Source organism: Magnolia sinica, chromosome 4, assembly GCF_029962835.1.
Source record: "Magnolia sinica isolate HGM2019 chromosome 4, MsV1, whole genome shotgun sequence".
NCBI lineage: Eukaryota > Viridiplantae > Streptophyta > Magnoliopsida > Magnoliales > Magnoliaceae > Magnolia > Magnolia sinica.
Genome location: NC_080576.1, coordinates 45,504,019 through 45,517,250, shown reverse-complemented (window position 1 = coordinate 45,517,250; position 13,232 = coordinate 45,504,019). Strand labels below are relative to the sequence as shown.

The following is a 13,232-nucleotide window of genomic DNA, read 5'->3' as shown; positions in this document are numbered from 1 at the left end:
CCAAGATGCCTTTTTGCTCTGGCTCACCCGAATGGTTGTACATCCTGTTTGCATTGGTCCAATAAATTTTCAAATTGGTTTAAGAAAAAACTCATTCACAGTGTTAAATAGTTTTCTTTGCGTTCACACCATGATGTCAGGCTGCTAAAAAGATTAAGCATATTTATTGTGAGCCATGATAGAAAAATATTAACAACCATCCAAAAATAATTAATATAAAATTTTGCTTCAATCAGGAAATTTTATAAGAAACTTTTTTTGTTATCATTATTACTAGTTTTTAAAGTTCAATGTCACTAGAGGATGTGTTACCTTAAATTAAGATATTATACCTAGCCAAGAGATCAGGGCTTACCATTCCGCTCAAAAAAACAATACACCATGGAGCAAATAGGCCAATATGTATTTAAAAAAAAAAAAAAAAAGAGCCTCCTTCATTGATGATGATAAGGATAAATAAATATTACATATACCCATTTTGTCCATAACCGAATTTTCTCTTGCCTCTAGGAGAAGCTCTGAAGTAGGTTGGAAGATTTGGTTACTGCCACCTACCCAAATCACTTTTACTTTTTTTGGACCACTTGATACTTATATATATCTTATTTTTAAGTTGAGGCTATCTTACAATATGCTCAATATAGTGATTATCTTACATAAGTTATGTTAAAATATTTGAGACAATTTAGTTCATTATATTCATTATCCTGTGAATGTTTTCAGATTAATTCTAGAAAAATTTTAAAGTAAAGATCCAAACTGCAAAACACAAATACTGAATTTAGGAATTTGAAATCTAGGTTGCCAAACATATTTGAACACCCAAAGTTTGAAATTTAAGGTTTAAAAACTAAACTTTAAAATCCATTCTACTCAACTTGCCCTTATTTTCCAACGCTTGATGTTGACTGTTAAACTGATTTTCTTTTTCACCATCAATAATGCATAGGCCACTAACTTTATAGGTATGATCATCCAATCTTTGCAATCTCAAATTAATTTCCATCCATGGTAGGTCTAACGAGATCGTTGGCTCAACCGCATGCTAGTTCTTCTCGTTCTACTGTACCATCTCCCTATCTTGGGCTGCCAGGCGTGATTGCTTACGTTTATTAGATGGATGAAGGGTTTTAAGTCACATGTGCAATAGATCTTCCACAATCACCTGTTGCTGCCGACTATGAAAATGCCCTGGCCCAAAGAAAGGGCAGGTTTAGTTATCAGGCAAGCCACATAAACCTTGAACATGACCGTTAGTCAATATCTTTTCCATTTGTTTCTTTTCTAAATCTGTTAATGAACACACCGTTCTGATTTTTGAGCCAAGGAAGAGAGAGAGAGAGAGAGAGAGAGAGAGAGAGAGAGAGAGAGAGAGAGAGTCTACCTGATGAGCGGCTTTGAGCTCACTCCCATGCCACTTGCGAGATGCGATAGCCAAACAAGCATTCCTATCTATGTGGCCTTTTTTTTTTCCCTACCTGTATCCATCAAAGTAAGCCCACCACTTAAGCGATCTAGATTCACCGAACATGCACCATGTTATAGCGTAGTCGGTCTTTGATCAAAGGGATGAGTTGGTCCGTCAAGAAACAGATTAAAAAGTATGCGTACGTGTGAACGGTTCCATATGTGCAGTCACTGCATGCAAGCGTGCCTTCATGTAAATTACATAACGTAATCATGCATATACATGCATGACTAACCTCGCAAGATACATACATATACCCGATATTATCTGGCGCAAACGACTTTCTTGATTCCCACCTGTGTTGATGACATCAACTTTGACTATTACTTACCTCCTTATATAAGTAGTCATAACCACAAAATCACCAATATGAAACTCAAAGTGGGTCATAAACAAAAGGAGTAATTGGGAGGGCAGCATTATAGTGTTGTGCCCTAAAAAACTAACGTGAGTCCAATCTATACAGGTCATGTGGACGTGACAACGATGATCTTAATCATAGATCATGGTGACCAAGTGTCTTAGGAGGACAAATTACTACACCTTAGTTAAGATATAGTGTGACCTTAAACTTATATGAATACAGGTTAACTGGAGTAGTGATTTTTGTGGTTGTCTTTGGGATGTTGAGATTGGACACAATCATTATTGATTGGAAAGACTTCATATATCTTAGTACCATGTTAAGCCATGATCATCACGAGTATTCAATGCATTAGAACTTAATAATTCTTAAACTCGAGGACATATGAGGTTTAGGATCATGGTTGTATGTATTTTGTCATACTTTATGAGGCTACTGTGTGGGCAGTAAAAATGTTGTAGCTGAGTGCATTTATCAAGATCTGTTTATCATTACATGGGCCGATAAAGATTCCATTGATTTCCTAGGAATGTGTTTATGGTAGAGAGTTAGTACATTAAATATTCATCAAGTGAATTTCTATCAGGTTGGTATTTTGAGAGGTTTTAAATGATTTTATAAAGGTTTTCAATAGTTGAGGTTTTGTTTTAACTATTAAAACTATTTTAATCGTACTTGATGACCTAAATATGATGGTTCACCACTTGACATAGATAGATATAGGATCTTTGGTAGATAGCCATAACACTCGAAGGATTGGATCAGATGAGCATGAATTGATGAGGTAGGGTTTTTTTTTTTTTTTTTTTTTTTTTTTAATTAAGTTCATATCCAAGATGGGAGAACTCCCTAACAAAGAGAGGGACGTCCCTCTTAAGCATGACCTAGAGAGAGAGAGAGAGAGAGAGAGAGAGAGAGAGAGAGAGAGAGAGAGAGATCATCTCTCCTCTTCATCATCTCACATCCTCTACACACGTGAACATGTAGGGTCCACTTGGGTGGACATGTGCTGGTTCCTTGTCCCTTGTCCAAGGCTGATGTTGAGCTCGGCCCCTTCCTGTATTTGGGATTGATCCAAAGAGACTCTACTTTGGAAGATCACCATCGATGATGGGTTGTACATGGTGCGTACTTTAATTAAGTATATGTAATCATTTATTCTAAAGTATAGAGTTTTAGAAATATGAGATTATTAAAGATGATTGATATTGGCAAAATAAATTTTTGAAAAACACATTTTAAGTTCCGTTGCATTTCATAAATTTCCAACTCACCATCCATTGATTTCGTGGAGGGTTCACTATGTTGTGTGTGCCTCCTTCCAATGCATTCGATTCAAATATCTGGGCCAGACATTTCATATGAATGCAGTGGATTACTCTCTGAAAACAATGGCGGGCATTCCCCTGACAACTTTCCAGTCGTTTTGGTTCCTGAGTTTTCGATTGGATTGACTTTGGGGTCCACGGTTAAACCAAAAGTAGCTTGCATGATGATCAGAGTAGATGTCATGGGCACATCACAGCCCTACCACAAGTGTTTGCAATATAATCATAGTGAAATATTTGCACCTGATAGTTTCCCCGCATGCACCACCAGAAATCATCTATACATGAAAACCCTCCTCCCAACGAGAAACAAAGGAAAATTTACTATTTTTCTCGTGAATGAACATGCATGATAATGTGTTTTCCAGAGAATTTTTTTTTTTTTTTTTTTTTCTCTCTGCAAAAAAAGAAAGAATAGAAAAGAAAAACAGCAATGATTGTGTGAGAGAAAGAGAAAGAAAAATAAATCACAGCCGTTGGATTTTACTATAATTCCAAAACGACATCACTGCCACTGGACTTTGAGAATAATTACCACAACGACATCCCCATATGCCTCTGCGGCCTCTCTGCACTAGCCCACAACATGCTGCTTGTATTCTTTAGTTCATGACAAAAAACCAACAAATAATGATGATTCAGAACCGTTGGATGGTTCATGTACGGCCAGGATGCCGTGCGCGGGTTATAAGGGAGGGGAACATACGGCGCAGGTTAGCTAATGTGAGGGCATATACGAAAATACAATGTAGAATGCAGGTACGGATGTGAGACAGTGTCCGGTCTCGTAGTTACCAATGTAAGGGGAAAAAAAAAAAAAAAAACAGCGATGTGATAAGATACATCGGCTGTATCAGAAGTTTATTTATTTATTTATTTATGTTTTTTACACAGGCACACACACCCCACACACACACGCTTACACACGCACACACGCCCCACACATGCACGCCGACACGCACACACACCCCACACACGCACGCCGTGGGATTTCACTACCGTGGGTACTCGAACCCTTGACCCGGTGTTGAAACTCCTGGGAGTCTACGACCCGAGTAAGAGTAAGGACCTCTGTATCAGAAGTTCTTATGTAGCCAGCCTTTTCCTGCCAGCATGTCACATTTGTAGAACATCCAATCCGTGCAAAAGGTGGGCCACACCACGATGATAACATGGAAAGGATAATCAGTCCAATCCACTTATCCTGTGGGCACACCAGAAAATGAGAAATGCCACTGACTGTCCATTGATTTGGATGTTGTGCCCCGTTCAATAAGTGGATTGGCCTGATTATCATATCACGTGATCCTTATTGTTGGCCCACCGTTTGCACGGATTGGATATTTTCCGCATACGACATGTATCGGATCATTTAAAAAAAAAAAAAACGTTTGACCGAGAGACCAACAGATGTGGGTGCCTCATTCGCAAGTTAATGAAACTGAGGCCCATGCTTAGGTGATCTAAACCGTTGAATTAATAGGTTTCATGTCGATAGTAGATGTAGCAAAATTATACCAAGGAGGAAATCCTAAAACTTTCATCAGTAGCCTACTAATAGATGATAAAGAAAGAAATAAAGAAACGGTCCAGAAAAAAAGGCCACAGTTTGGATGCCTAGGGACCTCGAATCTTGAGGGATGTTATTCATTAGTGGGGCCCATTGCTCAAATGGTTCAGATCAGCAAGCAGTTAGCCCCACTTGTGCCAAGTGGGAAGCAAGAATACATTATTCAGGTTCAGATGTATCATTGGGTTATTTACTGAGGGAGTCAAAGCGGGAAAGACCATGAAATATAGACGAAGAGAGCGGAATGTTTCGATGGAATGTCAAACCAGCAATGGAATTTCTCGTTTCTCCATTTAGCTACGGTGTAGGTGGCTGCAAGTGTATTTCATAGGAGAAAGCAGATGGCTGCTCTCGCGAGTCTACTCAGCCTTCGCACGTACACACGTGAGAGATCCGAGCAGCTCATGAGGTTGGATCCACTATTTTGATTTTCCAGAAAAGAGAGTCGGGCTGGTCCGTCGATTGGGTAGACCACATTTGTTCAAAACAAATAGGTGGTTGAAAATTGACCAGTGATCTTCAAATGTACTTGTGTGGCCTTTTAGATAAGCAGGTAGTACCTTCTCGATGAGCGCTCTGGATCTTCCTGGTTGGGTTGTGGGGCAGCAAGTAAACTAGCAAAGTTCACTGGAGTGACTTCAGTTTGGTAGCATTTCCCAGGAAAATAAGATATGGGCATGGACATTCACGTAGAGACATGAAGGATAATTTCTCTCTCATTCACACACACCATAGAGAAGAGAGGTATTTCCTTCTCTCATTTTCATTCACATACACACCACAGAGAAGAGAGGTTATTTTGTTTTATCTAGTTCACAAGTCTCCCTTCTTAGCAGTAACCGGAACATGAGAAAGACAAAAAGAGAAGAAAAAATCAAGTATTTTTCAGTTCATGCGTTAGAAAGGAATTGAAACCCAAACTTTAATAAAGCCCAAGGCAAATATACTTATGAAATCCTACTGTACGAATTATTAAAACAAAAGAAAAAGAAAAGTAAAACACCACAACTTGCTCAACCAAATTCACCAAGTTGAGTTACATACCTGGATTACCTCCTTTTCTCTTTCCTCCACCCATTCTCATTGCAAGTTCCGAGCCCTGAAAGATTGATTTGCTGCTGCGGCAGAATTCATTTCTGAATCCAAAGAGCCAATGTCGATGCCGTGATGTTGCTCTCTTTGTGAGATCCCACCGCTCATGCTTCTCACCATTCCCCCGACACCTAGGAAGTCTCTAGTGAGTCTATCCGATCCTCCAATGCCAGTGGCTAGATTTTGATGCAGCTTTGCTTCCTCCATGTTACATAAATTCGTATTGTGGTGACGTTGGTTCATGGGGATTCTACCAACGTTAAAGTTGCTGTATCCAGTTTCCTGTTCAGGGTCGCCACTAGTGCAGTTGCCCCCAAATGTAGCAACTCCTCCAGACCCGCCTCCAAAAACCGGAGGGTTTCCATTCGTCAAGGAATTCATAAGGTCTTGGAGGTGGGTTTCATTTTCTAGCTGTGCTCTCAAGCTCCCATCACCACCGCTACCAAAACCACTGCGAAAATTAATAGACATGGGTGAGGTATCTGGTTTTGAAATGCTAGAGGAGCTGCCAAAGCTTCTAAACAATGTTGCATTGTTTCCGCTTGTTGTCGCACCCATTTGCGCAGCTTTCTGAAGTAAGGCAGTCGCAGACATTTGAGGGATGATGGAGTCATTTTGCATGGTAGTGCTGTAGAGAGAAGATACACCTGAGTGCATTTGATTGCCCATGAGATTACCAGAAAAGAGTGAGGTCGCCTCACCGCCATTTCCATTGCTAAATTGATCAGGAACCAATAAGGAGGTTGATGCTAGATGGTTGTTATTGTTGTTTGCATTATTGCGGTTGTTGATGCTGGTGCTATTACTGTTGGAAAAGAACCCTAGGTTGAATAGATTCGCAGCTGCTGCGGCAGAAGAAGAGCTGTTGGTGTTGTTTTGTAGATCAGGTAGCTGCATTAGCCCATGGAAAGATTTGCTTTGCAACGAGTCATGGTGGGACTGTGATTCTTCGTTAAAATCCTGGTTTGAAGTCGGGAGAAAGAATGCAGACGAAGGTGCAGGCTGTTGTGTTGAACGGAATAATGAGGGATTGGAGGCAGAAATAAGGTGATCAAATTGTGTTGCACTGCCGCCACTGAGTCTCAAGATGTTGGTAGATGGGTGGTTTTGGTCTTGTAATGAGGAGATTTGAGAACCCACTTGGGATAGGCCTAAGCCCATGTTGTTATTTCCATATAAGTGGCTTCCCATTGTGTTGAGTCCAGTTGGGAGCCTTGCACTCTCTTGAGCCAATGCATCACAAAAGGCCCTGTGGGTAATGAAGCTATCCCTCCTAAAAACATAATTAGGAACGAAATGAATTAATTCAATTCATTAACTTTTCATTAAAAAAAGAAAGACAAAAATAAGTTTCTACAAACTAGAAAATCATCAAGGAAAATCCATGTTCTTTCGTACTAGTCCATATTCCAAAATATTACCAAATATAGAAAAGGGAATTCACTTCAGTTTAAGAAAGAAAGAAAGAAAAAAAAAGGAGGTGAACTAACATGAAGTTTCTTCCTAAGGAAAGAAAAGAAAAGAAAAGAAAAGCTTGCATAATGTTTACCATCTAGAGAAAGAAAGACAATGAAGAAGGAAGATTAATGTAGTTAGAATGTGAAATGCATCAATGAAGAAAACTCAATTTTTATTTTAAATGGGTAATTGAGTTAATGCAATGAAAGAAACATCTATATATATATATAAAGAGAGAGAGAGAGAGAGAGAGAGAGAGAGAGAGAGATGGAGGAAATTAATTCATTTCAACAGTAAAGACAGAAAGCTAAGGAAAATCAAGTAATTTTATCCGCATGTACAAGAAACAATGATAGAAACAAGAAAGCTTAAGGAAATTGTTTCACTTCCCAAGAGAAGAAAGAAAATGGAATGTAGAGAGATGAAAGAATTTTGCGAGAATGAAATCTAGAAATGAACAAAGCAATCAATAAAACCCATTTCAAGGACCGGAACTTCAATTAATGAGATGAGAGAGTATTTCCTAGAAGCATGAATCAAGGGCCACGTTCTTCAATTAATGCCACAAACCATGTGGAGTCTGCTCTACCATGCCAGAATTTTACTAAAAACATGAAAAATCATCAATCAAGACCCCCATTTTCGGTTCTTATTCTTCAATTAATACACAGCCCATGAAAACTGTTTTGTGTTCTAATCTAATTACATAGCTTTCCAAATTGCAAAAAACTCATCAATGGGTAGTCCTATTTCGGCACTACTGATTCAGTAAAAGCCCATGCACACAGAGAGAGAGAGAGAGAGAGAGAGAGAGAGAGAGAGAGAGAGAGGCATCAATCAGCTTCCTAGTGTTTTCATAAAAAAGGGTCCTGCAGGATACCCAGCCTGCCCGCATCTATCCAACCCAGAAGAGAACACAACCGCACAGTTGTTCAATGGCAGCACGTGAATATGAAAAAGTAGGAAGGCCGAAAAGGGCGTTGGTTCCGAGGAGAAAGACGTCTGTTTACCCCCTTTGAATTCTCGATGACCATGGCAGTTTCACGGATTATTCACGTGGGACGAGTCCCACTGCCCTTCAACTACACGTAGCAACCCTCCCTCACCCAAAACACTACAATAAAAAATAAATAAAAATAAATAAACCGACTCCATCTCTCTCATATCTTCACGGACCTTTTCCCTGTTCTGTCAAACCTACATCTCTAATACCATTGCTAAAACCATTTTACTGCTACTAAACAGAAGTGGTGGCGCCATTGAGAGATGGGTACCAAAATCGCGTCTTTCACAGACCTAACATAAAACCCGAAAAAACCTCCATTTTCTCAAAAACCCACAACCTCATTTCATCATCCATATCTAATCCCCAACCACAATCCCATATTAGCACTTACTAGGGTTAGCAGGGATAGGATAATGTTACCTTGAGAAAAGGGTTCCACAATCGCATCTATATTCTCTTGTACCACATGTCTTTGAATGGGCCTTCCAATCAGACTGCACAGCATATCTTTTGGAGCACTTGTCACACTTCCATTTCTTCTCACCATGTTTCCTGCAGAAATGCTTCTTGATGCCAGTGAGGTCTCCAAGGGCCCTTGAGGGGTCATGGTGCACACATGTGGGCTCAGGGCAGAGGTACACCTTCCTCCTCACCTCCTTTGTAGACTTCTGCCTCAGCTTCCATGGAAGGTTGTGGCCTCTCCTATGCAGTTGTAGGTTTTGCTCCCTTTGGAACCCCTTGTTGCACACCTCACATATGAACCTGTTGGTGGCCATCAGGGTCTTGGGGGACAGTGCAATCACCTCTGCATCTGGATCTGTGCTCAAAAAAATCAACACATGCAAAAGCCAAAAAGTCCCAATTAGGGTTGAGAGGGAGAGAGAGAGAGAGAGAGAGAGAGAGAGAGAGAGAGAGAGAGAGAGAGAGAGAATGAATGTATAGTAACTTGCTTGGTGTTCCTGGGAGATTCCTTTTCTTCTTTGGAGGGTTTGGGATTGGTGCTGTTGATGAAGTGGGGGTGGAGGACTGCTGCTGTTTTATCTGATCTTCTTCTCTCATGATGAAGAACGGTGCCGAGGATGATGAAGCTGTGGCCATCTCCCAAAACTCCTCTTCGTCCTCCTCACTGACTAATCTCAATCACCCAAATTTCTCACCACCCAACATGAAATCTCAAGCCTATAGCTGGAAGCCTCCCACCATAAATCAAGAAAAGAGGACAAATGGGAAAAAATGAAAAATGAAAAATTCTGGTATCTAGGTATTGATCTACCTTCCCTATTCTCCTCTAAAAGCCTCCAAACACCGAAGTAATAGACTTAGAAAGAACAAAAAGAAAGGAAGAAAAAAATAAAATCTAAGTTCCAATTACAACCAAAACAAAATACATAAAAACGACAACCCAATTCAAAATCCTCTCTCCCTCTCTTTTGTGGGGTTATTGAAATTGAAGTGGTTATTCGTGTTCTTCGTCTTTTGGTTTTGTGTGGCCTTTCACTTCTTTGTTTCTACAGGTTTCCCGGTATTCATCTCTAATCTTATGAGAGAGAGAGAGAGAGAGAGAGAGAGAGGTGTTGATGCTACACTCTCACACAGGCTATTTGTGTCGTTACGCGGCGATCGATCTGAGAGGGGCCACCCACTCGTATGATTATATACGTATAGGTCGGCTCTCCTTCTCTAATATCGTATCTTCTCTCCTCTCGTACGTGTCCCGACAAACCTCACTTCGTTCCCCACTGTAATTCCTCACATTCTCCTTTTTACCTATGTGCTGCTTTCCTGCTTTGACTCTTAAGTCAATCTTTTTTATTTTATTTATATTTATATTTTGTATATCCTCTTTTTATTAGTGAAGTTAATGCCAACGGCCAGTTAAATAAGAATAAGAGCCTGTTTGGCATTGCTTTTAAAATGCATTTATGAGTATTTAATACATGGATTTTAATGAAATGTTTGCTTTGTTTTATGTGGTTGGAATGGGGTGTGCCAGAATTGAACTTGCCGCTAAAAGCAAACCAAAAAACTATGATCCCATGCATCGAGTTGTGCATACACATAGTGTATGACCGAGATTTGATAAGATTGGTTGCCTATTCGCTCAATATGTAAACGACATCGGGCAACATTTAGAGGGTAGTGTTAGTCCTCTGATGATGGGCTATACTTTTGTCTTTTGTACGAAAGAGCTTTTCATTATAGATAAAGTGAAATGAGAAAGTGATTCTTATAGTCAGTCATAAAGAACACCTGCAAAACACCTTTCCAAGTGAAAAATTCAATCCAGCGTGCAAGCGTATACTCGAATTACAATTATAATTACCAGTTACTTGATTAATGCTACGGATTACACTATGAAATGTAATATCAGGTGAAAAGTAAAAAATTACAATAAGAAATGTAAATTTATTTTTTATTTTTAAGAAGAGATTGCTTCATTGAAAAAAGAGAATTTTACACATTCGGGAGGAATCTCCACGAAATTCGGAGACCACTCCTATCATAAGAAGCAGAAGAAAATTAAAACCTAATTAGATTTTCTTCAAAAAAAATTTTTTTGGTCATTTTACCGAATGAAGCGCACCCAGCCCCATTTTATCTAGGAGAATCTGGCCTCTTAAGAAACACCGAAGAGGTGACATACTGGAGAAGAGACTATCCGTCTGCTGAGAGCTACTAAGCTTAGCAAGACTATCGGCTAGACCATTGGCCTCCTAATGGATATGATTAAGAGAGGAGCCCGAGGCCATAAGAGCTCTGATTCTAGAGAGCCAATAAGCCCACTTCCAGGAGGGGGAGGAGTGATGCAGCAGGCTTTGGACAGTCCAAGTGGAGTCAGATTCCACAACGACGTTTTGGCAACCATGATCGATATAGCATTTGATACCATCATATAGTTTTGGCCATAAGAAATATAATTTACTTGGTCAGGAAAGTAAAAGATTACACTAAGGAATGTAAAAGACTAGATAGTTGAAAAGATAATTGAAAGATAATATTTATTTTGATTGGATTTATATGAGACTCCTTGTTTTTACTGAATCCCTTTGCTATTTATAACCTTACTCAATCATCTAAATGCTTCCCACGTTTTGACGGTTGCTATATCGTTCAACAATACTTCTTTCCTTTATTTCTTTTTCTGTCATCTGTCATGTAACCGCTCTTTCACGATCGACCGTCTGAAGAATGGTGTGGCATTGCTCGATGTACTCCAACTATGTCACTAAGAAATTGTCTTCATTAATCTCTACAAAACATAAAAAATAATATGTTGATCCATCCAGATCACACGTAACTTACTCTGATTGGTTCTCATGAGGAACGGGGACCATGGGGATGGACACTTCCCTTGCATAGTTTGGCCTCTAGAAAAGGTGAAAGTGACGTGCGACCCCTCATTAATGCAGTATTAATTAATTGCATGTGTCGACACTTCGATAATTGTCTTCGGCCGACTCATTGCAAAACATCAGCAGCAACTGCCCTTCATCGAAATAAGAGTCGAACCCCATTTCGACATGTTTTCCTACATCGTTTATAAATAAATCACAATGATATCCTAATAAATGCTCTATCGCCTCACCCAATATAAACGTCATTTTGGTATTCTTCCCTCTCTATGCTTTCTCGAAACATTTAGATTCAAACTCTTATCTCATCTTCGATCAATGGCTGCATCATTGTCTTCTTCCCCCTCTTTCCATCAAGAAGATCTAGTCACAATGATGGATACCCTTTTTGAATCATATCTTAATAAAACAGTCTTTAAATCACCTATTTGAGGTTACTACTACATGGGTCCGACATTTTCTCCAGCAGCAACAAATGTCGATGATGTTAGCATGATCAATCCCCTGTTTCTCATTTGCCCTAGTGAAATTCTACTGATTTAATCCGGATCTGTCCTTAAACTTACCAATACTCTAAAAAATCCTAGGATATGGTTGAAGCCACTAACAGAATGGGATACTTGGTTTGTTAGCGTTTTCTCTTAATATAAAACAACATGAAGAAATTTGGCCATTTATGAATGCATCAAGCTATCCATCCATGATTACCCATTAGATGTTACTTTTCTCACAGCAACTTCAATATTCTGGAGTTCTTCTACCAACACGTTCTTCTTCGGATGTGGCCCCATGAGTCCAACCATCTTAGACGTCACGGCCCTCACTCAACTTCTTCCCTTCGGTAAAGATGTCTGCTGTGGTTTTGCATAAAAAGAAATTAAACGTTTCACAAATAAAGCTAGTAAAGTCTATTCTTACTTTATGCGAGCTATCACAAATGCAGTGGACCGGTTGATTACAAAGAGCATACGAATTTCCTATTGCTCTGCATTTGCTAACGTTTACTCTGTGTGAATGCTCTGCAAATGAGTACACTCATTTGTTTGAGGTACTTGCTCAGGGTTAGAAACTTGCTCTATCTCCTTTTGAACTCAACCACCTATATAGAGGCATCTATGAAGTCATAATCAAAGGTGAAAAGACGAGCTATCGATGTCCTATAGGAGGGATGAATAAGACAATACCAAATATTTCGATATAATGTGAACTAAATAAACAATTAATCTCAATTGTTTAGAGTATTAAAACCTTGATTGCAAATAGTTCATAAGACAACCTTCACCTAAAAGATTTAGGTAGGACAACCTTATTTCATGACGTCTTTGAGATCAATCTTTCAAACTTGCAAGAGATAAAAATAAATAAAGCATTCATAATAAAGAGATAATCAATCACAACCAATGCACAAGGACTTATATTGGTTCGGTGCTTAAAACCACACCTACTCCACTCCCAAAATTACTACCCTTGTAATTTTGGCTTTCACTATATTAATGTTTTCACAAGATCATCTTAACAACTTGATACAATTCTTGTGATTTTCACGAACTATCACAACAAAACCTACTTTGTGATTTCAACAAGCTCACCACA

The 13,232-nt window shown here is 39.3% G+C and overlaps 1 protein-coding gene and 1 long non-coding RNA gene across 3 annotated transcripts; both read right to left on the bottom strand.

The window, feature by feature from the left end:
• Positions 1–418: 418 nt before the first annotated feature.
• Positions 419–2,088, bottom strand: LOC131244479 (uncharacterized). The gene is made up of 2 exons (XR_009170315.1): positions 1,385–2,088; positions 419–1,191 (listed from the first exon to the last, which is right to left on the bottom strand). It is a non-coding gene; the product is annotated as an uncharacterized LOC131244479 (long non-coding RNA).
• A 3,427-nt stretch (positions 2,089–5,515) lies between these two features.
• Positions 5,516–9,902, bottom strand: LOC131243070 (protein indeterminate-domain 5, chloroplastic-like). 2 transcript variants are annotated; one of them, XM_058242149.1, is made up of 3 exons: positions 9,237–9,902; positions 8,707–9,103; positions 5,516–7,095 (listed from the first exon to the last, which is right to left on the bottom strand). In XM_058242149.1, exons 1-3 carry the CDS (start codon positions 9,382–9,384, stop codon positions 5,811–5,813), a joined length of 1,830 nt encoding a protein of 609 aa, XP_058098132.1. In that variant the 5' UTR covers positions 9,385–9,902; the 3' UTR covers positions 5,516–5,810. The 2 variants fall into 2 exon arrangements, with proteins under 2 accessions (XP_058098132.1, XP_058098134.1); XM_058242151.1 differs by having other exon boundaries at positions 9,233–9,372.
• Between the last annotated feature and the right edge of the window lie 3,330 nt (positions 9,903–13,232).

What these genes read in the sequence shown, in the direction of transcription:
- LOC131243070 (XM_058242149.1), bottom strand. Translation starts at nt 9,384, where the DNA reads ATGGCCACAGCTTCATCATCCTCGGCACCGTTCTTCATCATGAGAGAA. An exon ending in GAATCTCCCAGGAACACCAA is followed by an intron (nt 9,104 to 9,236) that starts GCAAGTTACTAT and finishes TTTTGAGCACAG; the next exon opens with ATCCAGATGCAGAGGTGATT. An exon ending in TGTGGAACCCTTTTCTCAAG is followed by an intron (nt 7,096 to 8,706) that starts GTAACATTATCC and finishes TTATGTTTTTAG; the next exon opens with GAGGGATAGCTTCATTACCC.